The following is a 24,403-nucleotide window of genomic DNA, read 5'->3' as shown; positions in this document are numbered from 1 at the left end:
CTTTTTTGTATCATTTTCAGAATTCTCTTACGGTTTGCTTTTTTTTGGTTGCTTGAAAGTTTTTAATCGTCCAAGGATGATCATAAGTCACATTTTCCTGCAATATTTTACTTGTAATAATAGCCTGTTTTTAGGGCTCCTGGAAGTCATGTGAACTGTTTTAGGACACAAGGGCACTATTTTATATTGAAAAAGGATACAGTTTTTCCTCAAAGGCCCATGGGGAAATAAGATCAATCAAGGCACCACTTTGATAAGCACCATATATTTGTTCTTATCTAATTTCCTAATTAACAAAAGGAGGCATTAAACGTTGTTAATAACAAATACAACAAATACACATACATGGATACTTTAACTCCCTATTAAGGGCAATTAGTGTGGAGAGACAGGAAGAAAAAAAATATTCATGTCACCATTTGAAATTCTTTTTGTCGGGAGGAGGAGAATAAGTTTAAAAAAATTAAAGTACTCTAAATATATTATCTCATTTAATGGATCAATCCCATGAGTTTGGGACTTATTTTCCCATTTGATAGTTGAGGAAACTAAGGTTTAGAGAAGATAAATGATTTGCCTGCGATTATACAGATTTTCAGTAGAAAAGCTAAAAGTGGTGACTTGGTTTTCACTGTGTTCTATATCTCTCCCTATAAAACAGCTAAGTGTAGCTGCCACTCCTGCTTGAGAATTTCTGTATTTCTTCATCCACCTCCAAAGTCTCATTGAGTCAACAAATATAGTTGATATATAAAACATTACATTGGGTGTTTACCAAAAAAGATACAAATAGTTCAGGATATTCCTCAGAGACTGTACACTGTGTTGACCTAGTAATTAAGAATTTTACTTTTCTTTGGGAAGCCATTAAGCCTATTGCCAGCAAAGGGTTTTAAACTGGAGTCTAGTATGTTGTGTACCTTGTATGCTGTGCTGTCTGCCTTGGTCCCTGTAACAACATGCAATAAAGAGGTCAAGTCTGTATAGTCGGAGCTCTGCAACCACACAGCATCCCGTGAGTATAACACAAAATAGGAAACAATAAAAGGACTGGTTGTAAAGTAAGGGGTTTTTTGATGACCCAGAAGTCACTGCCTTGCTTTGAAGAGTCAGTTAACAGGCATCTTCCTCACTGTACCACACATGAGTAGAAACATTGCTTAACCACAAGTCCCAGCTGATGGGGTGTTAAGAATTCCCTTCCACCTTTGCCTGGAAAGACCCTAAAGACCCTGGGCTATGTGACTTTAAGATTTACTGAGCAAAGTTACTGTTTCTTGTTTAATAGTTTTCACAGTGTACAGACAGAATAAAAGACCTGGAGAAACAGTTTATAAATCCTGAGGGTGAGAAGAGAACACGCTTCCTTCCAGGGAAAGATATGACCGAAGAAGAAATGATCAAAAAAATGGATGCGGTAAATGTCCTTTCTGAAAATAGCATCTATTAGCCCCTGTTGATCAGTGTCACAGATATCTGGGGTACAGTTTCATGTTATGCAGATTTATCCCTCATTATTCCAGTCACTAATATAGTCCTTTCATTGCAATCTAGTAACAAAACCTAAGCTTGACTTTAGATGCTTGCCAAAAAAGTTAAAACTTGAGTGCTTTCAAAATGCCCATCTCTGTCTCACAGCCCATAGGAGCAATTTTGGCATCTTGAATGGATTAATTTGTCTTCCTGATGGGAGCATATCAGAGGAATGGCAACGCGGAAGCTAGAAGGAGCTGAGAGGGCCATTCTTTGCCATGGGGAGGAAGAAGTGCCACAGCTCTCGGGGGCGGGGGGTGAGGGGGTGAGGGGAAGTCTTGACTTTGGCCAGTTCATTAAGTCATTAATGTTCATTAATGAAGTCCCCCTTCATTAAGGGTGGGGGGGAATGGTGTTCTAATTAGGAAAGATTTTGACTTGCGTGACTTTTTTTTCCTATTGAAATTCTTTTTGAACGTAGCTGGAACTACAGCTGGCCAAGAAGGAGGAGAAGTTGCTGGAGAAGGATTTCATCTATGAACAGGTCTCCCGGCTCACGGACAGGCTCTGCAGCAAAACGCAGGCCTGCAAGCAGGACACACTGCTCTTAGCCAAGAAGGTCTGCCCAGGTCCCTGCCTCCTCTTCTCTGCCCTTCCTCCTCTATCACCTTCCATTTTCCACAGACTGGTTCATTTACTGGGGGAAGCCCCGGAGAGATTAGGCTTTATGAATAAAGACAAAGAATTAAAATTTAAGGTGTAAAGATGACTCTTAGAGAATTGTCCAAGATAAGTTTCAGTCTTGTTTCTTGAATGAATTCTCATTATAGTGGGAAATCCTAAACCTTTCAATGACATACTGTCATACAAGTTTCACTTAACAGGGTACCTACTCAAATATGACAGTCATTATCTTCATATTTCATGTGCCATGTTAAATCCTTTCTAGTTCCTTGTGAAGGGAGGGCCTCATCTATCCAGCGGTCTGCATGGGAGCTGCCTGAATCCAGAAGTAGCCAGAAGCCAGCAATGGAAGGGGACCATTAAAGAGAACAGCAGTCACACAACTCCCTGGGGTGGAACCCCAACCAAGCCTCACTAGTGAGGAAAGGCCAGTAACATGGGGCTTCCTAATTCCATAAGCTTAAAATACCAGGGCTTCTGATCCAAAGAGGGTCAGGCAGGGACTGCTAGAATCTATAGCAAGAGGAGCAGCCAGCAGGAGGGAGGCTGGTGATTCGGATGCAGCAGGACTTTGCACCATCAGGCATCAGAGGGTCTGCTGCCTGCTTGGCCCCCCCGGCCCCTTGGAGCATCCCTCTGTGACAGTCCAGGGTTTTTGGTCAGTCAGCAACAGTCACTGGAGCTGCTGAGTGCAAAAGAGAAAGGGACACATTGTCCACACCATGTAGTGTGGGGAGACAGTTCAGAAGACGCCATGAATAATGGTGTCACCCACTGTGGGCTCCTGGGGGCAGTGACTGTTCCTTATTCTTAGTTTCCCCAATGCCTCGCATGTGCTAAACTCTAGAAAAACGTTTGTTGAATAAGTTAACAGTCCTGTTTTAGAAACAGTTCTGGCACACTAAACTACTGTTAAATCTCAAGGCTTCTTGGCCATTTTTATTTGTCTTTACACTTCCACTAATAGACTGATGAGGCCAACAGCACTTGTGCAAATCTCAATTTACCTCATAAAATAAGAAATGTTAAGACTTCTTTAGGCTCATGAACGTTGCCTGAATTAGCATGTCCGAAGTTTCTTTAAATGTTGCCTTCCTTTATTTTGCAAAATGAATTTCCCTTTCTTTGGGGGAAGCTGGTTTTTGCTGAGGCCTGCTTGTCAAAGCTGATGGCAGAGTCCCTCCAGAAGTCAACTGTTAAGCCAGAGAAACACAAATGGGAGCTGCCGAGACCTTCCACATGACCAGGAAGTTTCCAGCATTACTGAGTCCTATCCTCATGGTTTATCTCACTTTCCGTTCCCTACTTTCCATGCTCTCTACCTGGCTTTCTTCCTCCTCCATTTAAAATAATCTCCTTAGAGTAGGCAGAGCTGGAAGACAGAAAGACATTCAGATTCCAGATCTGTGACTTACCAACACTACCAAGGGATGTTGAGAAAGATACATAAATGGTCTTAAAACTCAGTTTCCTGATCTGTGAAATGGGTGTGATATCAGCTAAAGTGGTGGCAAGCATCACATAGTCGAGCAGAAGTGGCCTGGCCCTTGCGGCTGTTCAACAAGTTTGCACATCTCATCTCTCATCTCTTAGAGAGCTTATGGCTCCTCTTACAAGTTTCCCAAATGAACAGAAAATGGGAAATCTCAGCAAAGACTCAGAGAACCCAGAATAATACCATCTTTTTTTTGTTTTTGATTTATGGAGAAGGGAGGTTGGTTAGTTATACACACCCTCAAGTGTGCAATGACTAATTAATAAAATTTAAAAGAGAGATAATGACTCATCATTGAAGCTTTGAATGCCTGTCATTTTTATTCAAATTATGCTTCCTGAAAATTAATGCAGTATAGAAGTTATAGAAATTTATATTCCCTATTCCCTTAAAGAGACAAAGTTTTCACATAATAATTGGTCATTATATTTTCAGAGGCATGTAAATCACCAGCAGCAATGTTTCTGTAAGCAAATGTACACACAAACCAGTATATACTCTATTAAGAGAAGAAAGTATTTTGAGGTAGGGTGTAGTTTTTGGATGCTCATATTCGTGTCTCAATTTACCTTGGTTCAAAGGAATGAACAATTAAAAGAGACTAAGAATTTATTCATTCCTTCATTCAACGAACATTCAATTTTAATTTTGTCTCCTATATTCTAAGCAGCGGGAACCTCATGAATAAAACAAACAGTCCTTGTCCCCATGAAGAGTATGTTCTTGCAGGATGATAGGCTATAACCAAATAACCAAATACATTTATATTATAATGTCAGTAGTGAAAGTATATGAAGAAGTAATAAGGCAGGGTAATGTGACACTGAGAGTTGGCGGGTGGCAGGAGTCACCTCTTACTGCCTCACCAGCCTTCGGCCACACTGAAAGGCCGTGCTGTGGGCCAGAAAGCTTACAGGAACCACCAATTCCAATTTTACTTCTTTTCTGTCTTTTAAAATAAATTTTCCCACCTAGTCTTATCTTTTCATTCTTTGATAATAAATAGCTTATATGAAAAGGTAAGCGCACACACACACACACACACACACACACACACACATAACTAGGAACATTTCATTTCAAATTACTGGCCAGACTGTCCAGTTCAGCTCATGCTTGCTTATGACCTCATAATGATGCATCCTGGGAATTATGATCAATAATACAAACACAGCGAAGTGTGATAGTTTCCATTAAAAATCATCACGGATGCTGATTATCTTATTTAAGCAAGTGTATTAATAACTAATACAATTCTCTTCTACCAGATTTTTCCCCCCTGCATAAGTGGCAAACTAATAACATGGCAAAATTAGGCCAGAACTTAGACATCAAGAATACCCTTTCCCTTGTCCTTATCGCCTCTTAAAAATAGAGACACTAAACTATTCCCCTTAATACTACCCACCTGTAAATCCAGTAACTAGATGAACAGATCTCTTTCTTCTCCCTCCTCTTTGTCCTTATTTCACAGCCAGGGTGTTGGGCTGAATCTCTGAGGTCTCCTCCAGTTCTTATTCTCTGTGAATTCCCACTTAAACTTTTCTTCCTTCAGACAAGAATGCCCACCATCAGAGACAGCCAGAAACCTGCCATTTTCTTCAAGTCTTCATGGAATGTATACATAGGCTAAGCCTTGGGCTTTTTAATTCTAGATGAATGGCTACCAGAAAAAGATCAAAGATGCTACTGAAAAAATGAAGGCTCTTGTTGCTGAGCTGTCCATGAAACAAGCTATGGCCATTGAACTCCAAAAGGAAGTCAAGGAGAAAGAAGACTTCATCCTCACTTGCAATTCCAGGATGGAAAAGGGTCTGCCCCTCAATAAAGAGATTGAGAGAGAATGGTTGAAAGTACTCCGAGATGAAGAAATGTATGCCTTGGCCATTGCTGAAAAGTCTCGGGTAAGCTACGGCTTCTACGTTGAATTTGTAAAATGTGCCGGGAAGGGCCGCTGCAGGGGTTGTCAGTCCTCCCAAAATATATGAAAATGTTCTACTCTACCACACACATAGGCCCAGCAAGTCATTAGAAATAAGTTTTGCTTTTTAAAGATATTATGTCGGCAAGCAAAGTACAACAGTCCAAAGGGTCAGAATATTCCCTGGAGAACACTGGGCGGGCATCAAGTCCCACCCCACAGTCTTCTATCGTGGGCTGGTATGGTGAAGACCAGGACCTCCCATAGGCATGGCAATGACCAGGCTGGCATTGGTTTTATCCGAGGTCTCTAATCTCCGTCTTTGCACCCTGGCTCAGACCATACCTTACTCTTTGATGTCCATCTGCTGTGGCCACCACAGCATATTGTGAGGCCTCAAGCATATTATGGTTGTCACAGGCTTCTGCAGACTCCGCACCTGGTGCAGAAGCTATGATTAGGCTTCAGTACCACCCTTCTCCCACCAAAGACCTAAGTCTATCACTGACCACCTACACACTGGGGGCTCAGCTCTTCTTCCTACTCCCATGACCTTTCAATAATCTTAGGGTGGAATTGGGCATCTCTTTCTGAGGACACTACATCCTGGGGATCTATAACTCACTCTCAGACTACAGAGCAGACATCCCCAGAAGATCACTATGCCCTCCCTAACCCAAGATAAAGGTGCATTCCAAATACATACTAGGCATTCCTGAAAACAGGGTCTGATTTGTCATTCGCAAGCTGCCTGGGATGATATGCTTGAGGGCATTGAGATTTTACCTGTGGTGTCCCAGCTGTCATTTACCTGTCTCCATTTTTTCAAACTCTTTTGAATGCTATAAGAGATTCCTCTGTTTTCCAGAAACACAGGCAGAATCTTGAGGCTCAAAGCAAGATGCTGGCCACTTCTCTCCACTGGTTCTACTTTACTCCTTATCTCCTCCTTTGTACCATTTGCTCACAAGTGACCTACCAAAGGAAATAGATTATCCTGCCTTTGTCACAAACATGGAAATAATTAGTGTTTGATGAAAGATACTGAGTTTGGAATGTAGCAAATTTAGGTCCCACCAACCAGTTTACCGTAAACCCTAAACCCCAGGAGTAGAGTGATGCTTGAGCAACATGGGTCATTCTAATGAGATGAAATGTGTGTGCAGGTGTGCGTGTTTGGTGACGCACCCTCGCACCCTCTTGTCCCTTTGGGGAATATCGGCCAGCAAGCATAGCCAAAGGCTGCTCAGACCCAGCTGTGTCTGATGGGCCCTGAGGACGAAGCGACTTTACCTGAGTTTTCAAAAACTGAAAAGGATAAATCATTCTTTGCAGGAGTTCTTGGAAGCAGAAAATCGCCAGCTGCCCAGTGGTGTTTACACAACTGCAGATCAGCGTCCAAATGCCTACATCCCAGAGGCAGAGTCCACTCTCCCTCTGCCAAAACCGTACGGTGCTTTGGCTCCTTTTAAGCCCAGTGAACCTGGGGCCAATATGAGGCACATAAGGAAACCTGTTATAAAGCCAATTGAAATCTGAACATGTGAACCAACCCAGGCTTCTCAAGGAGGCACTTCAACCAGGCTTCTTCACATCCACAGCTGGAAAACGTCAGCGTAATAGCTCTAAATTATAGACAGAGTATCCACAACATATGCTTCCTTCCTATCACACTCACCAATTTCTTTCTTTTTCGCTTTATCTTTTGATTACATTTCAGAAATATATAGTAGACAGGGTGCTATAAAAATGCAATAAAAATAAATACTTTTTCAGTGAAGTACGGAAATTGGCAGAGTGGTCTTTGTTTATTAAAGAAAGAAAAGCAGATCCTGTTCAATATACTCACTTTTAAGAAAAAGAAAGAATGGTTGAAAAGAAAAATAGCCCAAGTATTGCAGGGGCATAACTCACTTTGTTAAATAAATAGTTGCATTGCAAATTGATGTCAGTAAATCTAAACTGAGTGAAAAGCAGTAGGGAAGCTTGTCTTTTTTAAAGTGATGTTATAGTGATTCTTTTTACAAATAAAGAATCCTTTTGGGCAAAAACAATTATGCCCTAATTTATCTTTCTTATAAATCTAGATTTTCTACACTGTTATATGCAAATACACTTGTGATTACTTTGTTCTGATCAGATTTTTCAAAATTTCAATGAAGATATTTATAATTTTGCATGTGAAAGAGAAAATGAGGCCAGTTCCACTGATTTCATTACTCTAATATTATTGTATTTCACCCAAGTATATTTGCTAATTCTGTTTACTTTCTCACATAAAAATATAAAAGTAGATTTGAAACCGGTGATTTTACATTCATTAACATGCTCAAACTATTGTTATTTCATATTGTTATCAGTTATGAATTTCATTTCACGACTCTGGGAGTGAGCAATATCACATTCATTTATTTTGCTAAATCAAACAAAATCTGTTCCAAGCCCCAACCCTGACAGAATGGAGGGAAATTGAATCTCATTCTCAGTCTAGGAGTCCTGAATCTAACCTGACTGCTTTGTGAAGTCATTAAAAAGCAATTCCTTGAGAGAGCCTATAACAAGTAACGCTGTATAAGCTGTGTGCTTAATGCAAAGAAATACTGCATACTTACAGTTTCTGTGTTGTAGGATCAGTAATTAGGGATTCAAAAAATAAACACATAGGAAGTTTAAATACACAGGAAGGAAAAATAATTTTTAAAAATTACAAAGGTTTGGACGCTTAAATATTACAACGTGTGCTACTGGTCCAGAGGGTGAGATGCCACTGTGAACTGGAATGGCCAGGGGTCACAGTCAGATGGAACTTTTTATCTGGCCCTTAAGCATAAATAAGACTTTAATAAGTGGAGGGGATTCCAGGATGGGGAAATCACCTGAGCAAGACTTGGAAGTAAGAAGACAAAAGTTCTGTTCAAGGCCCAGTGAGCGAGGCTGGTTGGAACAGTGTACTGGGGAAGTGTATAAGGCCAGAATTTGGGAGATCTTGAATATCAAAGAGTTTGGATTTTATCCTGTAATAAATGGCAAGTGACTGAAGGATTATGAATAGAGGGGTGACAGGATCAAACTAGTGTTTATCTCGAATATGCATCAGATGAATTAGACTTCAGAAAGCAGGAGAAACAACCCACGTGTGAAGAGGAAAGCGTAGGGAATGAAAAATAATGACCTTATCTAGACGAAAAACCAACACTGCCTTGCTGATATGGCTCCAAGACTTTGAGCTTCAGTGACCATGAAATATCTGACCTAAATGGGAAATTCTGTAGGACAAGATAATTTTTAGAATATAATGATGATTTTAGAAAAGTTCAATTATTATACTGGCTAGTGATACTTGTAATTTTTAAAATTTCACAAGTTCACTGAGGGAAACAGTATGAAGAGAGGAAAGCAAAGGGTTTGGGGGCTTATCCCAGGAAGCAACTGTATTTATGGTCAGACTGTCACTGTAGAAGAGAGAGGGAAAAATAAAAGAAAAGTGGGAGAACTCGTTAGGTGCCATGGGGGTCTTTGGGGGAACATGTTCATGGAGTCATGATTCTTAGTGGGAATAAAAGGCTATGTTCAAAGAACAAAGGAGTTAGGCTAAAGCTTTCAGTGTTTTTTTAAATGACAAGATATTACTAAATCAAACTTTTATAAATATAAAAATAACTTTACAATATTAAATACAGTTCCATCTGAACGTTCACGAAGACAAATCCTACTCTATGTATGTATAAATTGTTGTATTTTACAAATTATTCCCAACTAGAATTCGCAGATTTCACTTAGTCCAAATTCAGTTTTTTAAAAAGTTATCTAATTTCCAAAATAAGAGTTTTTCTGCAACTTGTAATTTTTCTGCTTGTCGTATGCCATTTTCAGTGACACAGCTAATTTTTGGTTTTCTAAGCACTGTTCCTACATTTTTAAAGTATCTTTTATTTCAGAGTATAATAGAAACTAGCTTTTGGCCTATGAAAGCACTAGGAAGATCAGCCACTAGGACGAGCATCATTTATGCCATTGCATGCCCCCTTGGACTGGCTGTCATTTCTCAACACTTGACTGTCTAGTTCTCTCTTAACAAAGTACTAAACTGAAATTCAGATGGCTCAACAATGTATTCTGATTTTGGTTACCAGTTTAAAATATTGCTAAAGAATTCTCGACGGAAGTAGACCTAACGAGCAAGATAAAAATACGGGAAGCTGATATAACTGCATTTTCCCTTTTATAAGCCTAAAAGCATTGTGGTGTGTTTCAGAGCTGCTTCCTCCACAAATTTTGCGTCCACATTGTCATGTCTTTCAAAAGCATACAGAGCTGAAAGGAAAAAGAGAGAGAAGAGTTACCATGAAGCCATAGAACATGTATAATATTGTGCCCACACTTCATTGAAATCATAATTATTTTACATTTTAGTAAAATATGTGTTGTTAAAATTTATTAAACCTCAGCACCAAGAAAGGCCATTCACACCAACCAAATGGGTTTTTAACCTCTTAATTCCTTTTAAAACCTGAAAGGTGGGTTCTTCCTTTGGTAATTTAGGTAGTAAATTGTGTATTGCTAATTAAAACCTATTGCCAGAAGATCCTATTTATAATTAAGGGATATTTTGGCAAGAGAAAGGTACACAGAAGTGCATAGAGACCGACTGATGTGTCAGGGGAAAAACAGGAAAATCCTGAGAGTAGAGGAGTGACTTACCTGGATTGGAGGACTCAATATCTGTCAGTATTTCAATGAAGTAGTTCAGAGGCAGAAATTCTACACTGAATGATGACTTGTCCATCATAGAACTCCGGGGCTAAAAGGGAAATGGCTGTGGTATCAGTTGATTCTCCAAAACAAGCCCAAACTTAAAGTGATGAGAACTATAGCTGCTGTCCACATGGATATGTTAAAATGGGCAAAGAGGTTCCCAAATCATTTAGGGGGGCCTCTGCTCCACACAGACTCACCTGTTTGTTATAGTTCTGAAGCAGTCGCTTTACATGGTTCCGGGAAATAATGTTAGAACTCACAGGATGATCCCAAAGTCGACAGATCTTCTGACCTGTAAGCTATTTTTGCAAATTGAAAAATATGTAGAGGAGGATTTTTAGGGCAGTGAAAATGCTCTGTGTGATACTACAGTGTTAGATATATCTCCTTATATATTTGTCCAAACTCACAGAATGAACGACACCAAGAGTGAACCCTAATGTTAACTATGGACTTACTTGGGTGATTGTGACGTGCAGTGTAGGTTCGTCCACTGTAACAGATGGACCATTCTGCTGGGGGATGCGGATAATAGGGGAGACTGTGCATATGTGGAGGAAGGGGGTGTATAGGAAACCTCTGTACCTTCCACACTAAAAAATTTAAGTCAATAATAAAAATAAAAAGATGGAAAAATACAGAGAGGAGAATATAGCTCACAGCATTAAGTAAATTTATCTTATATCAATTCATAATTTTTAAAAATGGATTCCAGCTAGTGAGTCTAAAAAGACAGACTCTTTATGGTTAATGACCTTGGAGAAAGGCCATTTCCTATGAGGTATGCTTCTGAATTTTGAATAAATACTCCCTTAAATGCAACTCTGAGGAAAGCATTTTGTGTACTGAGGCTGCCAAACTCTTCTTCTGAAATGGGGTTCGTCTGTTACTCTTCAAAACTGAGTATCTGCATGCCAACCCTACATGATATTTTGATATGAAGCTAAAGGTTATAGGCATGTACTCTGTCAGTGTCTCGCCCGGAAAATTTTAATTCCCTAAGGGTAAAAGGCAAAAATAAAATCAAATTTAGAGATGAAACTAAATGTTCAGAGATATTCCCCAGAGAGATCTAGCCATGGAAAATAGGCTTTCTTTTCTATTCTTGCCTCTGCCTCAGTAAGCCTGTGAGGGCGAGAAGGTGTTATAAAGCAAGATGATTAGGTCCAGGAAGGCATCAGACATCCCTTTGTGGGAGGATCGTGCGAGAGATACAAGTGCTCAAGGTATGTAAATGGCACAGAGCTGCCCAAGGCTCTCATGGCCGGGAAGTCCGCAGAGTCGGAGGCTCTGAAGACCTTGCCGTGGAATGTCTGAATTTCACAGCATTTCTGACTCAGAGAGCTACTATACCCCACAAAAACAAGGAGTGCCTGTATAACCCTCTCCCTCATGTTTCTCATTTCTCCTTCAACCAGGAATGTTTTCCTGCCATGGTGCAAACAACAGTGAGAGGAAACGCAGTTCCAGAACCTTCTGACCTCACCTGTATTTCAATTTCTTATCAGTTTAAATGCCAAAAGCACATGTTTCCTCTCTGCCTCTCTTCAGACTCACAGACGTACATATTACTGTGGTTTCCTCAGAGGAGAAAATGGCTAAATGTTCTAGGTGGGCCTGTGCCAAAGCAGCACGCGCGCAGCCAGGGGAGCAAGCACTCAGTAGGCCCAGTGGGAGCAGCGGACAGATGGGTAGGGATGGACTGGATTTCTTGAAAAGGGTCGAAGGGTGAGACAATTCAATTGACTTCAGCCCAAAGCAAGTAACTGCTCTTCCTGCAAGAAGAAATTGAAGGAGGGGTACATGCCAAGGCTTAGAAAATAGAATATACTTCAGGATTACCGGAGGAAGCCGCACAATGATGCTGAACTTTACTTTTTCATTTTTCTCTGTATTGTCCAGATCTACAAGAAAGTCAGAAATTGGCAAACAAAATAAAACAAAACAAAAAGAAAAAACCCAGTAATCTACATTTTAATACCTGAGCAAGCTAACACTTCAGAGCTTCATCCTGGTAATGCATGTCCCAATCTTGTTTTTCAAGCTAAGTCTAACAACACTATGAAAATATTAGTTTGTGTCTCTCTGAATAAAAATGAGATTTTTTAACATCTTTATTGGAGTAAAGTTGCTTTACAATGGTGTGTTAGTTTCTGCTTTACAACAAAGTGAATCAGCTATACATATATATATATATATATCCCCATATCTCCTCCCTCTTGTGTCTCCCTCCCTCCCACCCTCCCTATCCCACCCCTCTAGGTGGTCACAAAGCACCAAGCTGATCTCCCTGTGCCATGCGGCTGCTTCCCACTAGCTATCTATTTGACATTTGTCCATGCCATTCTCTCACTTTGTCACAGCTTACCCTTCCCACTCCCCGTATCCTCAAGTCCATTCTCTACGTCTGCATCTTTATTCCTGTCCTGCCCCTAGGTTCTTCGTGACCATTTTTTTTTAGATTCCACATATATGTGTTAGCATACGGTATTTGTTTTACTCTTTCTGACTTACTTCACTCTGTACGACAGACTCTAGGTCCATCCACCTCACTACAAATAACTCAATTTCGTTTCTTTTTATGACTGAGTAATATTCCATTGTATATATGTGCCACATCTTCTTTATCCATTCATCTGTTGATGGACACCTTGGTTGCTTCCACGTCCTGGCTATTGTAAATTGAGCTGCAATGAACATTGTGGTACAGGACTAAAAAGGTATTTCCTAATGAAGCTGCTGCTCTATATCAGGGAACAGCGTTCTGTAACAGGCTGCCAGTCACAGAGCAATTTTGGTAACTTAAAACATACAGCACCTTGAGGATTGGCAAATACTTCAATACATATTAACAAAACTCATCTATAAAATACCACAGTTGAATAATTTAACCAAGAGTCATTACACTACAGACCTTATTTCAAGTTCAAATTCCCATAGGCACTATACCTCTCATTACTTTTCCTTGCATTTCAAGTCTAACTTTGAGAGGATGGAGTTAATCAGCTGAAAGTAAGCCATTTCATGACATTTTTCTTGAGAAATAAGCCTTCAGTCTCGTATTCTCAAGTGCCCTCATGTACAGAAAAGTAGTCTAATAGTTGTGTATGGATTGAGAAGCCCTTTGGGGTCTCTTGAAGGGCAAAGGCACGGTGGTCCAAAGGATGGTTGTGGGAAATGAACTGTACTCAGCAGGCCCAGCTGCGTAATTGTGGAACCCACGCAAAACGAAAACGAGGAGCCCTTCTTCAACTATTCAGAATGTCAAGATTGAACACAGAACATTAAACCCTGCATGGGCCCCTTCTGAATGCAGCAGGGCCCCGTGTGGCCACAGGTCGCGCACCCACAAAGGCGGCCCGGGTGGTGCTGGGGCTGGAACAAGGCAAACGCAGAGCCCCTTACCTTTCATGAGCCTTGTGACAGCTGTTTCTGTGAGAAGCAACACTCCGTTATCAATGTAATGCAGCAGGTTATGCAAAGGCAGACAGTGAACACCAAGGATCGTGTGCAGAGTGTGAAAACCTAGGATGAGAGACCCAGGACGGTAGACACGGTCAGCCATCATCTCCGGCCTCCCAGAGGGAATGACTCTGGTGATGGCAATAAAGCACTCAGCTCAGCACTTGGCAGCTAAAGTCAAATAAATGCTCCTTGAAGACAAGGTCCAAGGTTCCTTCTTTCTGTATTACACAACTAAGTATTGTGCTGGGTATATAGTAAGTTCCCAATAAGCATGTATTCCCTCCACCTTGCATGCCTTCCTAGGCAAAAAGAGAAAAACAGTGCAAGGTCTGCTCAATGAAAATGGTTTTACAGTTTAAAAGGTTTATAATTCTATGGTAAAATCGCAAAATAGAAAAATTAACAGTTGAACTTCAAACTCCACATGCCCAGGCTAAAGCCTGATGGACAGGGACCATTTTGCTGCAGGAAAAAATATTTGGACCAGAAGGGGACAGTTTAGATGACTAATCTCTGGGTATGCCCTAGAGAAAGGCTTTTGGGGTCTACTTGGACTAAATCATATAAAAGAAGAACTAAAATGATATTGCCAGAGAGCAAATCTATAGGAATTGAGTAGGAAGGCACTCTCAAGGCCTTGGGCAGGGCTAAGTCTAAGTGTCATGGGCAGGGCTACCCAAACTCTCACAAAGCTAGAGCTCTAAGTCCACTATTAATACTAATCGACACAAACAACATACATGGGAGAAGAAGATAGCAGACCGGGAGAGAATCAGAAAAGCCCTCTCGGAAAAGATGGCATGTGAGAGGCGCTTTGAAGGGTTAATGCCATTCCTGAGAGTGGAAATGACGTTAGAGAACATACAGGCTGGAAAAGCAGCAAAAGTCAGGTTTGACCTGAGTAGACAGAGGCCGGAATCATGCTGTGCTGCTTACTAGATGTAGGTAATTAAGCCTTTCCAGCCTCTGTTTCTTCAACCCTAAAATGGAATCACCAGTACCTTTCTTGCAGGGCTGCTTTGAGAGCTATAGCTAGGTCTGTGAAGAACCTGGCACATAGTATAACAATGTGACTAACACCAGACAGGTACTGAGGCCTTTCATTTACACACAGGCTCACTTGATCCTCATATAACACCACGAGGTGGGAACTACTTGATCCCCATTTTCAAAATCCTAAGGGAAATTTTTAGCTTCTGAGGAACATATAAGAATCAACTCAATTTCTGACACCCAGCCAGACTGACTTCCTTCTGAGTGTTAACTTTCTTGATCCGATCAACTAGGCCTGGAGACATCAGAGAAAGATCTCCCTGAATCAGCTCCACTGGTTTTTGAACCAGAAAGTTGCATGGGGACCAGCCTTGGCTCCTAAAGTTGGTGACAAGCTACTGTATAGTTTAATAATCAGAGGAGATCTGGTAGGCAGAGACCAACCTCAGGCACACCAGGCACACAATTTCTCAGACATAGGAGGCCTCATTCTTAAACTCATAATGCACCAAAGTCCAGAGACTACGTGAAGAAGAAAGAACAAGTTTATTACAACAAAAAACAAAAAAGCCAAGACTTACCAGGAGGCAGAGGTAAAAACAAACTGTTAGTAGCTTCCAAAATCCTGGTCATGATGTGAAAGACCGCAAATTCAGCAGCACTCGCCCGTCTATTGCTGGTCAAAGAACAAAGCAGCACATCAGCCAAGCAGCTCATCTCCAAAACCCCATTTGCATGTAAGCAGTAGCTCTGAGTGCCACATCCTGATGGAATTTAATTGTGAAAGGCTATGCCCCATAGAAAGGTTCATAGATGTGATGATGACCATCGGCCTAATGCCTAGAATCTAACCAGACGGTAGGCACATAAATGATAAACTGCATTAACTTAAATTCCCCTTCTTGGCAGTACTGAGCTCATGTGCCCCTCCCTCCTCATCAGCCAGATGCCAAGGAAAGAGGACAGGTGAAGTAACAGGGGCATAACTTTAAATGTTGAGTTCAGAACTAAGATGGATGGTGTAAGGGCTGGTGAGAGTTACTTTTAACTGGTAAGTTTCAAAAAGGCTTTGCTACAACAGGCAGCAATCAGAGTTGTTTTACGTCTTTGTACACCATGATAAAATAGAGCAAGAAATACTTGCGTACAAATGGAGAACCCAGGGATGAAGATTATGTTTCCTCCAACTGGCTTCCAGTATTTGGCAAATGAGATCCAGCTAGAGGGTAAAGACAGTCTGTTAACCTCTGTTCATACCCTTTCCCATACAAGCTATCCTTCCATAGCTCTGACAGGCATGTGCGGGCAGCTGGCATTCAGGCTGTTCCCGGACACAGAACCAGCCTTTCTGAGGTCAGTTCTCAAGCAGTGGAATTCAAAATGGAAAGACTGAAAATGTGCAGCCACGTCTAACAGAGCACCCTCTGTCATTGCAGGCAGTGCCCCAGCTGAGCTTTCCCACCGCTAACCAGCCCCACCGCTCACAAGCACAGGCCCTCAATCACAGGCCCTTATCCATCAGTGAAGGTCAAGTGCAACAGAGTTCGCCTTAGGCCTGTTATGTGGCAAGGGTGACATAGCTGCCAGCTGACAGAGGAAAGGCGGTTCTGAATAGAATGGAGGTCCTGAGCATGGGCTGTGGAGCAAAACTAGTTCCAAGTCCAGGTTCTACATTTTACTCGTTTGCCAGCAACAGGGCAGGCAACCTCCGAGGAGCTGTTATCAGGACTACAAATCCATGCACTGCACATGTAGGCAAAGGACAGGGGGCCAAATTCGGAAGAGTTTCCATATGAGCACACAGAGACACTATTTATTCTCAATGATATAGATTCTCAGTTTCTCTTTGGCTAAAATCAGGTAAGATAACGTATAAGCAATATACTCAGGTTTTGCAGCAACTTCCTCGGATTTATCTTCTAAAGGCTGTCCAGCCACTCTCCTGGGAGGGGACTGGGAGACTCAGCTCTTTGCTGCTGAGCAGGGTGGGCAGCTTTGGCATCAATCAGTGACTGCTGAGTTGGAAAGACAGGGGCAACGAGTTTTCTGAGCCCTCATCTCTACCATTTCTGGTCCTATTGGTTCTAGAAGCTGTTAGCACAAACTAGTGTTATGGGGATTCTTTTATGTGGTTAACTATAGGGAACAATGATGCTTGAAGAAAAACCTTAACACTCTGGAAGATGAAATTTAAAGTCAACAGAAAGAAAGATGGTAGGTGATGTGTTAAATAACTGTGTGTTATGAAAGGAAAAAGAAAGTAGGTTAGTATCAACATGGGGAAGATCAGTAACACATTCATGAAGTTAAGTCCCTTGGTATTGTTCAACTGCAAAGAATTATTATTTAAGAAAGTTTCAGTGCCCTGCTTGTAAACATTAGTATATGCAAATACCAACCTCTCCTAATATCCTAAAACTCTGAAAGTCAAACCTTACCATAGAAATTCAAATATATGATTTAAAAACAGATACTAATGACTGCAATAAAGGCAGAAAACTTTTTTTTTTTAATATTCTGCGACTTTATTCAGACTAATTAACTATGGACCGTCTCTATGGCCATATGACCAACAAAGGATTTGAGTGAGTTACTTCCATGCATGCACTTTACTATAGAAATAAATCAATGGGTGGCACTCGGAAGCATTTTGGGGAATTGTTTTAATTCAACAAACACTCATTAAGCAAGTGCTATCCAAGAGCTCACACTCCATTCACAGAGCCATTCTGCCACTACCCAGTTTTCCAAAATAGAAGATTTCTTTCTGTATTTCTTTTTCGTTTGTTTGTTATTATTTTTTTAATTTGTTTTAATTGAAGTACAGTTGATTTACAATGCTGTGCCAATCTCCGCTGTACAGCAAAGTGACTCAGTTCTACACATAAACACTTTTTTAAAATATTCTTTTCCATTATTGAATATAGCTCCCTGTAAGGCAGAAAACTTTAAAAATTAAACATGAAATTAAATCAGGACCATATCTAATAAATTTAACTAATCTTCCAGAATTCAATGTAAAAAATATTTGTTCACATTTACACACTGGTCCTATGCAAACCTGGAGAAATGGAGTGTTGGAGTGTTCTTTCTCTTTCTGTATATTTAAATACTTTAAAATTTTTATCTATCTTATTATTTCCAGGTTCTAAGTAGGGTGAGGCCTCAACTCCGTATACATTTTGAAAGACTCAAAACAGCCTCAAGGGCTTCCCTGGTGGCGCAGTGGTTGAGAGTCCGCCTGCCGATGCAGGGGACACGGGTTCGTGTCCCGGTCCGGGAAGATCCCATTAAAAAAAAAAAAAAAAAAAAAAAAACAGCCTCAAATTTCAATCCAGCTGCACCACTTCTATTTACACATGGGACTGGTGTTATTAATTTGGATCACACAATTTCATTGAGTGGCTACCAGGCAAATGGGATGCCAATCTCATCAGCAGACTCTATAACGTGGTAAGTATTTATACAACTGGGCTGGAATCTCACCTAACTGGGCTATTGGAGCTAAATAAGAACTGAAGTTCAAGTTCTCTCATGTTTGCAGAAACCTCCATGTACAGAAATCACTACCTATGGTTTAATAAGGAGCTGGAAGATGACAAGATGACATGAACATTTGGCAACCATGCTGAATTCATCACTGTTCCAGGCTTCCGTGAGCATATAACCACTACTGCCAGGGAGTGCAATAAGCCACTTCCAGAGCCACATTCTCTTTGTTTTTTGGTTCTTTTCTCCCTTTCTTCAATCTACAGCACCATATATACAGGTTTGAGGATGGGAGAGCTCAAAAAAACCTAATATGAAAAACCTACTGAACCACATACTGGGAACTATACACCCAGAGACCAAGCGGTTGAGGGTGGGTGGGTCGGGTAGAGAAGATAAAGCAAAACCAACCAGTTTTGAAACGTAGTCCAGAACCATCTGTTCAATTTTCTTCTTTTCTACACCCTGTAGATGTCTCAAAAGATGGTCTTTTAGCTCAGACACCATCTGAAAACAGAATAGAGATTAGATAAGTCACAACCTACCCACTCACAGCTGCAACTGGTTTGAATTCTATTCATTTATTAACACTTCCTATCAATATGAAAGATACTGGACCTGAAGATCCCACTAGCAGAAATGCATAACCCACAATGTTCCTTTGATGGGCATAAGTCAGGGGGCACCACCGTTTTCCTCGAGAGGAACGACTTATGATTCACCCAAAGTCCAGTGAACAGCTGAGAGCCAGGTTCCCAGCCCTGTTGAGAATTCTCCAAAGAAGCCAGTGGAAGTCACTAGCATAGCAGTCAAAGGCTTTGGGATCTACCAAAGGATTGAAGTCTACTGCTCCTGGCTCTGGAGAGCTAACAGGAACAACTCTCAACGTGGAATGACTATGCTAATGGAGGTGGTGGGAAGGGGCAGGTTTTTGTGTTTGCAAGGACAGAGGCTGGAGTAAAAGGAAATGCACCAGGTACCTCTCTGCACAATGGTTAAGACATTCCATGCAGCTCCCTGACATGTAAAGGTATGGATATATTTAGCCTAGTGCCTCCAAATGGGCTTGTTTCTATAGCCACACTCTTCTAACCATCCCCGGGGCTCCCCAATCAGTGTGGCATTCCCAGCCCTCCCCACTTTTTGCTTTTCTCTCCCTGTCTTCCTTTTTTTCTCACTTTTGCCTAAATGGCCTGCTCAGCTACAGACCCTCTTGGCTAGAGAAATCTTTGCATCAATAAACACCATGGGAATTGTACAACTGACAACACAAGTATATATATCTTCTATTTTAGCAGATTTACATTTACGACAGACACCTTGGGTAAACCTTAGCCCGTGACATCCTGGGCCAAGACAGAGTGGAATATTATTTCAACTGAGTCTCTGGCATGTGCTAATTGATTAGGCTTTAAAAAAAATTATTTTTTTCTGTGTAAGTTATAATGCATATTTTTGTACATTTCAATTTTTCTATAATAAGCATAAGGATGAAAATTTAAATTGATCATAATCCTACCATCTACATTAACATTTTGGTTTTTTTATTTTCCTTTTTTCCAGTGTGCACACTCATTCTAATATTTTACAATCTGCTTTTTCTCACATAATAATTTGTCATTAAATATTCTTTATCACACTAGTTGTAATGGCTGCACAGTGTCCAATTTTATGAAAGTAATATAATTGAATTATTTATTCCCTTCTTATACATAGGCGATATTTCCTTTACTATTGTTACAAACACCACCAAAAAATCCTTACACAAAAGTTGCTCGCCATATCCTTGATTATTTTGTCAGGCTAAATTCCTAGAAATGGAATTCATTGGGTCCCTACTTAAGGTTATAGAGACATTGCTAAAATGGCTTCCACTGTGGTTATATTAATTTCCAATTCCATCTCATGAGGCTGTCAAATTCCCTGTACCCTGAACTTTCCTAGTATGATTTTTAAATTTTTGTCAATTTGATAGACCAAAAAAAGACTAAGAAAAACATTTATTCTGTTTGTCATTTGATTACAGCAATGTTAAGCATTCTCTTTCTTACACTGCCCCAACTCAAGATCTCTTGGCCTAAATTAACTTTTGAAAATTCACTGGTCACAGCTTTTGTCCATTTCCCTTCTGGTGTGTTGTTCTCTTACTGATTTATAAACATTACATGCCAAATGTTATTCTTTTATCACATATGTGGCAAATACATTTTCTAAACATATTGCCTTTCTGTTGTTCTCTTCTAAGTTTTCAGTCAATCTTCTCCTGTAGGTTTATGTTCAATAATACACTTAAAAGGCTTTCTCAGTATATTTTAACTGTCCACTTATTTTATTCAAATTCTCTCACACAGTTTAAATTTTTTATATTAGATTCCTTAAACTTGATATTTCTGTTAGTTTATGATATAAAGTGGTGGTATTTGGGGTGGGAAGAATCTAACTTAATTGTCTTTTCCAAATAGTCAGGCATTGATTGATTGATTGAAAATTATTTCTTTCCACATTGATTTTTAAATGCCTCATTTTTATCATACACCAAATACCCAAATTTAAAATAGAGCCTCTTGTCTATCTTTGTATGAGCACCATATTGTTCCAGTTATTGTAGATCAACAACACATTTAGATATCTCGTAATGCCAGTCCCATTCCTCTTTACTTTGTCAAGTGAGTCAGTCAACTGTCAGAGAAATTTCACTGGCTTTCTGTTTATAATTTTACTAAAGTTAGATGCTAAGGATATGGAAATAATATACTGTTTTTCGTTATCTTTTTTAACTGGTTAATCCTACTCAAAAAGAAAATAGGGCTTCCCTGGTGGCGCAGTGGTTGAGAGTCCACCTGCCGATTCAGGGGACACGGGTTCGTGCCCCAGTCCGGGAAGATCCCACATGCCGCGGAGCGGCTGGGCCTGTGAGCCATGGCCGCTGAGCCTGCGCGTCCGGAGCCTGTGCTCCTCAACGGGAGAGGCCAAAACAGTGAGAGGCCCGCGTACCGCAATAAATAAATAAATAAATATATATATATATATATAGCATCACCAGCTTACTAATTTGCAGCTTTTAAAAAATTTTATTATTTTCTCAATTGATTATTTCGTTTGTTGCATTAGACAATCATAGCGTCTTCTTTTACTTTTGTTTCTTATTGCATTGGCTAGAATTTCTAAAACAACGTAAAATTTTAGTGAAAATAGCAAGGATACTTAACTTCTTTCTGATGTTAATAGGAATGCCTCCAATGTGACATGAAGAAGGATGCTGGCTACTAGTATTAGACTATATTTTGTTTAAAATTCCAGGAGTGGAATTTTACTTTTATCAACTTTTAGCACCTATAGAATCTTCTTTTTCCTCTTTGACTTAGTGGTGTGATGAATTACATTAATATATTTTCTAATATTAAGCCTTCCTAGAAAGAAGCCCATGTATCTATGTTGTATTTTCAAATAGAGCACTGGGAAGTATTTTAATTACGCTTGTAGTATCTATATTCATAAGCGTAAGTAGTCACTGTCGGATTCTGGTTTTAAGGTTATGCTGGCTTTTTAAAGTGATTAAGAAGCTTCCCATCTTTTTCTCAAAAATACTTTACATAACATGAGAATGATCTGGTCCTTAAAAGTCTGAAAGCGCAAACTCATTAAATAACTTGGGGCCTTTTTTGGAGATAATCTTTGATATTTTTTCCAAATTATTTTACGGTTATTATGCTTTCAGGCTTTCTATCTCTTCTTGGCTCAAGTTTGGTCATTTCTAGTTGCCAAGGAAACTTTGTTTAACTAGAATTTTTAAGTGTATGAATATGTATTTACACATATTTTTCTCATATTTTTAAACTAGCTATATTTAAGGTAAAAGATTATCCCATTCCTAAGCCTGCACAGTATTGAAAATATTTTATTAGACTTTTCAGATGTTTAACAGTTTTGTTTTAAGATTTTGGATTTATTTGCCAATTCTGCTCTTCAATTAATTTATTTTGATTTATATGTCTTCCTAGTGGTAGGAACTCTTGAGAAAGAATACTTTATTCTGTTGTATTTTAAACCCAAATACAAATACTACAGAGACGCTGCGGTTTCCTATTTTAAAAACTCTCAGTGCTATACATTTCCTTATGTTTTATAATTACACGTTTATTGGGGTGACTGATTAATTCGTGTCTCTCTCACAAGACTATAAATACCAAGAGGGCAGAAATTATATACGTGTTCCTCACCACTGAACCTACAGTGAGTGACTGGCAACAACCCTGTGTTGAAAGAGTGAATGAGAAACAAGACCAGAATGAGAAGTACAATCTAGCCCTTTCCCCTTTCCTTGGGGCCCACCATTCACCAGCACTGAACATCCCACAGACCACTTACCAGCCCCATAAGCAGCCGCTGGTGGTTGTCTTCCTCCTGGAAGAGAGGTGTTAATCTTGGCTCTGAAATTAAACAGAGCAACAGTCAAGCAGGGTGGGTTTTGGGAATGGGCTAGAAGGAGGAGGCCTCAGCCTGGGTTTCCCTTCTCTGAGTCACCGGGAAAACATAACACTTCCTTGATGGGATGAAAATTTTGCATTCAGTGTGACCTAGTCCTACACGCTGCAACTTCTCACTTAGTGATATGCAGAGAGAGAGTGCTGTGAACCAGAGAGGCAGACACTGGGAAAGAAAGAAAGAAAGAAAACAAGGAACACGTTCCCAACACCAATATACTCTGACTTTGATTTCTCTTCAGTGTGAAGACTCACCACTAAGACCTTCTGCTTCACAGGAGATTAAAGGGCTTGGGCCCTCTCTAAAGCCTAAGGGAGGGGCAAACCCAGGGATGGGGACTTAGTGGAAGGGTCGCATGACTCCCTTCTTTCTGACTCCAACTTGTAGTTTATAGAGTTACTGAGGTGAGGAGACCAGTCAGTTACTGCGGTAAATAAGAATAATTGGCACAAGTTATGGGACTGAAAAAGGAGCTAACTGAGATGGAAAAGTGGCATGTAAGGTTAAACCAAATGGCACTTTCTCCACCTTGATTTGCACCGCACCAGCAGGACTGGAGGGACAGGAAAACGCTGTCTCTAGGAAGATCTGCCCTAACGCTCCGCTAACGGCACCTTCACGCCCCATCTTCCTCTCCCAGAACCTGAGTCACAGAGCCCGTCAACAGGCGGAACTGCCCTGGTCAGGGGGCTGAGGACTCCTTGTGGGAGGACACGGATGCCTCTTGACCCCTTGAGATAAATCCTAACTGGATCCTACACAGCCTTCACGGTGAACAATTCAAAACTAGAGCCCAGTAGTTTTCACGGCTGTTTCGAACTTCACAAGGAATGTTCCATCTCTGACAGTGACATTTTCCCTAGGAAACCAGCACAACCAAAGCACGTGAGAGGAAGGGGCAAAGTTCCCTGAAGGTCATCATGTGAGAACGATTACTAACGGGATGCAATCAGGCGTGAAGTACAAGAACAGGAGTTCTACCCAGTCGTGGGAGCAGAGGACACAAAGAAACCTCAGCCAGACTGGCAAACCTTCCCACAGTGCGAATCCCCTAGCAACACAAGGAGGGGAGCCTGCGTGCACATTCACACCCCTGGCAGACTGTTCCTGCCTGATGCTGGTGGCAGAGCCCTGGCTTCAGGCCTACATGGCCTGGTTCCCGGGGCTACTCAGTGACTTCACAGCTCACGCGGGCTGTGCACACAGCTGCAGGATGTGCGGCAACGCATCATATAAAATAATGTCCGTTAGGGTCACCAAACATATACTTAAACATCCAAGCCCATAAAACGGAAGTGGGACATAAAAACAACAGCTCCTTTTTTAATGGAGGCTGACCTTTATGAAGTGTGAAAGAGTTCCACAGACAAAATCACAAAAAAAGCCTGTACTGAATATGCTTAGCATCCTCTCCCCCCAGTTTCCCCTGGCTAAGTTTCCCTTCTTTGTCAAGACTTAACTCAGACATCACCCCCCATGGGAAGCCTTTACAACCTTTGTCCCCACTCCTGACCTAGCCCCTCACTCCCCGCAGCTGCATAATGCCCGTCCCCTGGTTTAGAGACTGTGTGTTAGCATTTCTTCCTCACACACTAAAGATAAAGCAGCCATCTCAGGTATCCCATGCACCAAGCGAGGGA

General features: G+C 40.7%; 2 protein-coding genes and 1 long non-coding RNA gene across 11 annotated transcripts in view; 1 reads left to right on the top strand and 2 right to left on the bottom strand.

Moving 5' to 3' along the window:
* Positions 1-6,163, bottom strand: part of LOC136794866 (uncharacterized) — an 80,540-nt gene extending 74,377 nt beyond the window's left edge. For both annotated transcript variants that reach the window (XR_010842277.1, XR_010842278.1), the window contains exon 1: positions 5,061-6,163. This is a non-coding gene — a long non-coding RNA (uncharacterized lncRNA). The remainder of the gene's footprint in view (positions 1-5,060) is intronic.
* The window catches only part of CCDC146 (coiled-coil domain containing 146), a 133,883-nt gene extending 126,604 nt beyond the window's left edge, over positions 1-7,279 (top strand). For both annotated transcript variants that reach the window (XM_059074954.2, XM_067042779.1), the window contains 4 exons: positions 1,289-1,417; positions 1,955-2,092; positions 5,308-5,556; positions 6,909-7,279. In XM_059074954.2, the coding sequence (XP_058930937.1) occupies positions 1,289-1,417; positions 1,955-2,092; positions 5,308-5,556; positions 6,909-7,112 (720 nt within the window). In that variant the 3' untranslated portion in view covers positions 7,113-7,279. The remainder of the gene's footprint in view (positions 1-1,288; positions 1,418-1,954; positions 2,093-5,307; positions 5,557-6,908) is intronic.
* Positions 6,726-24,403, bottom strand: part of GSAP (gamma-secretase activating protein) — an 86,983-nt gene continuing 69,305 nt past the window's right edge. For 5 of the 7 annotated variants that reach the window (XM_067042785.1, XM_067042780.1, XM_067042781.1 and 2 more), the window contains 9 exons: positions 22,647-22,708; positions 18,690-18,785; positions 15,938-16,008; positions 15,371-15,465; positions 13,737-13,856; positions 12,174-12,235; positions 10,529-10,630; positions 10,275-10,374; positions 7,963-9,887 (listed from right to left, as the gene is read on the bottom strand). In XM_067042785.1, coding sequence (XP_066898886.1) covers positions 9,796-9,887; positions 10,275-10,374; positions 10,529-10,630; positions 12,174-12,235; positions 13,737-13,856; positions 15,371-15,465; positions 15,938-16,008; positions 18,690-18,785; positions 22,647-22,708 — 800 coding nt within the window. In that variant the 3' untranslated portion in view covers positions 7,963-9,795. Of the gene's footprint in view, positions 7,057-7,962; positions 9,888-10,274; positions 10,375-10,528; positions 10,631-12,173; positions 12,236-13,736; positions 13,857-15,370; positions 15,466-15,937; positions 16,009-18,689; positions 18,786-22,646; positions 22,709-24,403 lie in introns of those variants that run through there. The other 2 variants (XR_010842276.1, XM_067042783.1) reach the window with 2 other exon arrangements.

Source organism: Kogia breviceps, chromosome 9 (genome assembly GCF_026419965.1).
Source record: "Kogia breviceps isolate mKogBre1 chromosome 9, mKogBre1 haplotype 1, whole genome shotgun sequence".
NCBI lineage: Eukaryota > Metazoa > Chordata > Mammalia > Artiodactyla > Physeteridae > Kogia > Kogia breviceps.
This window is presented reverse-complemented; position numbering and strand designations above follow the sequence as displayed.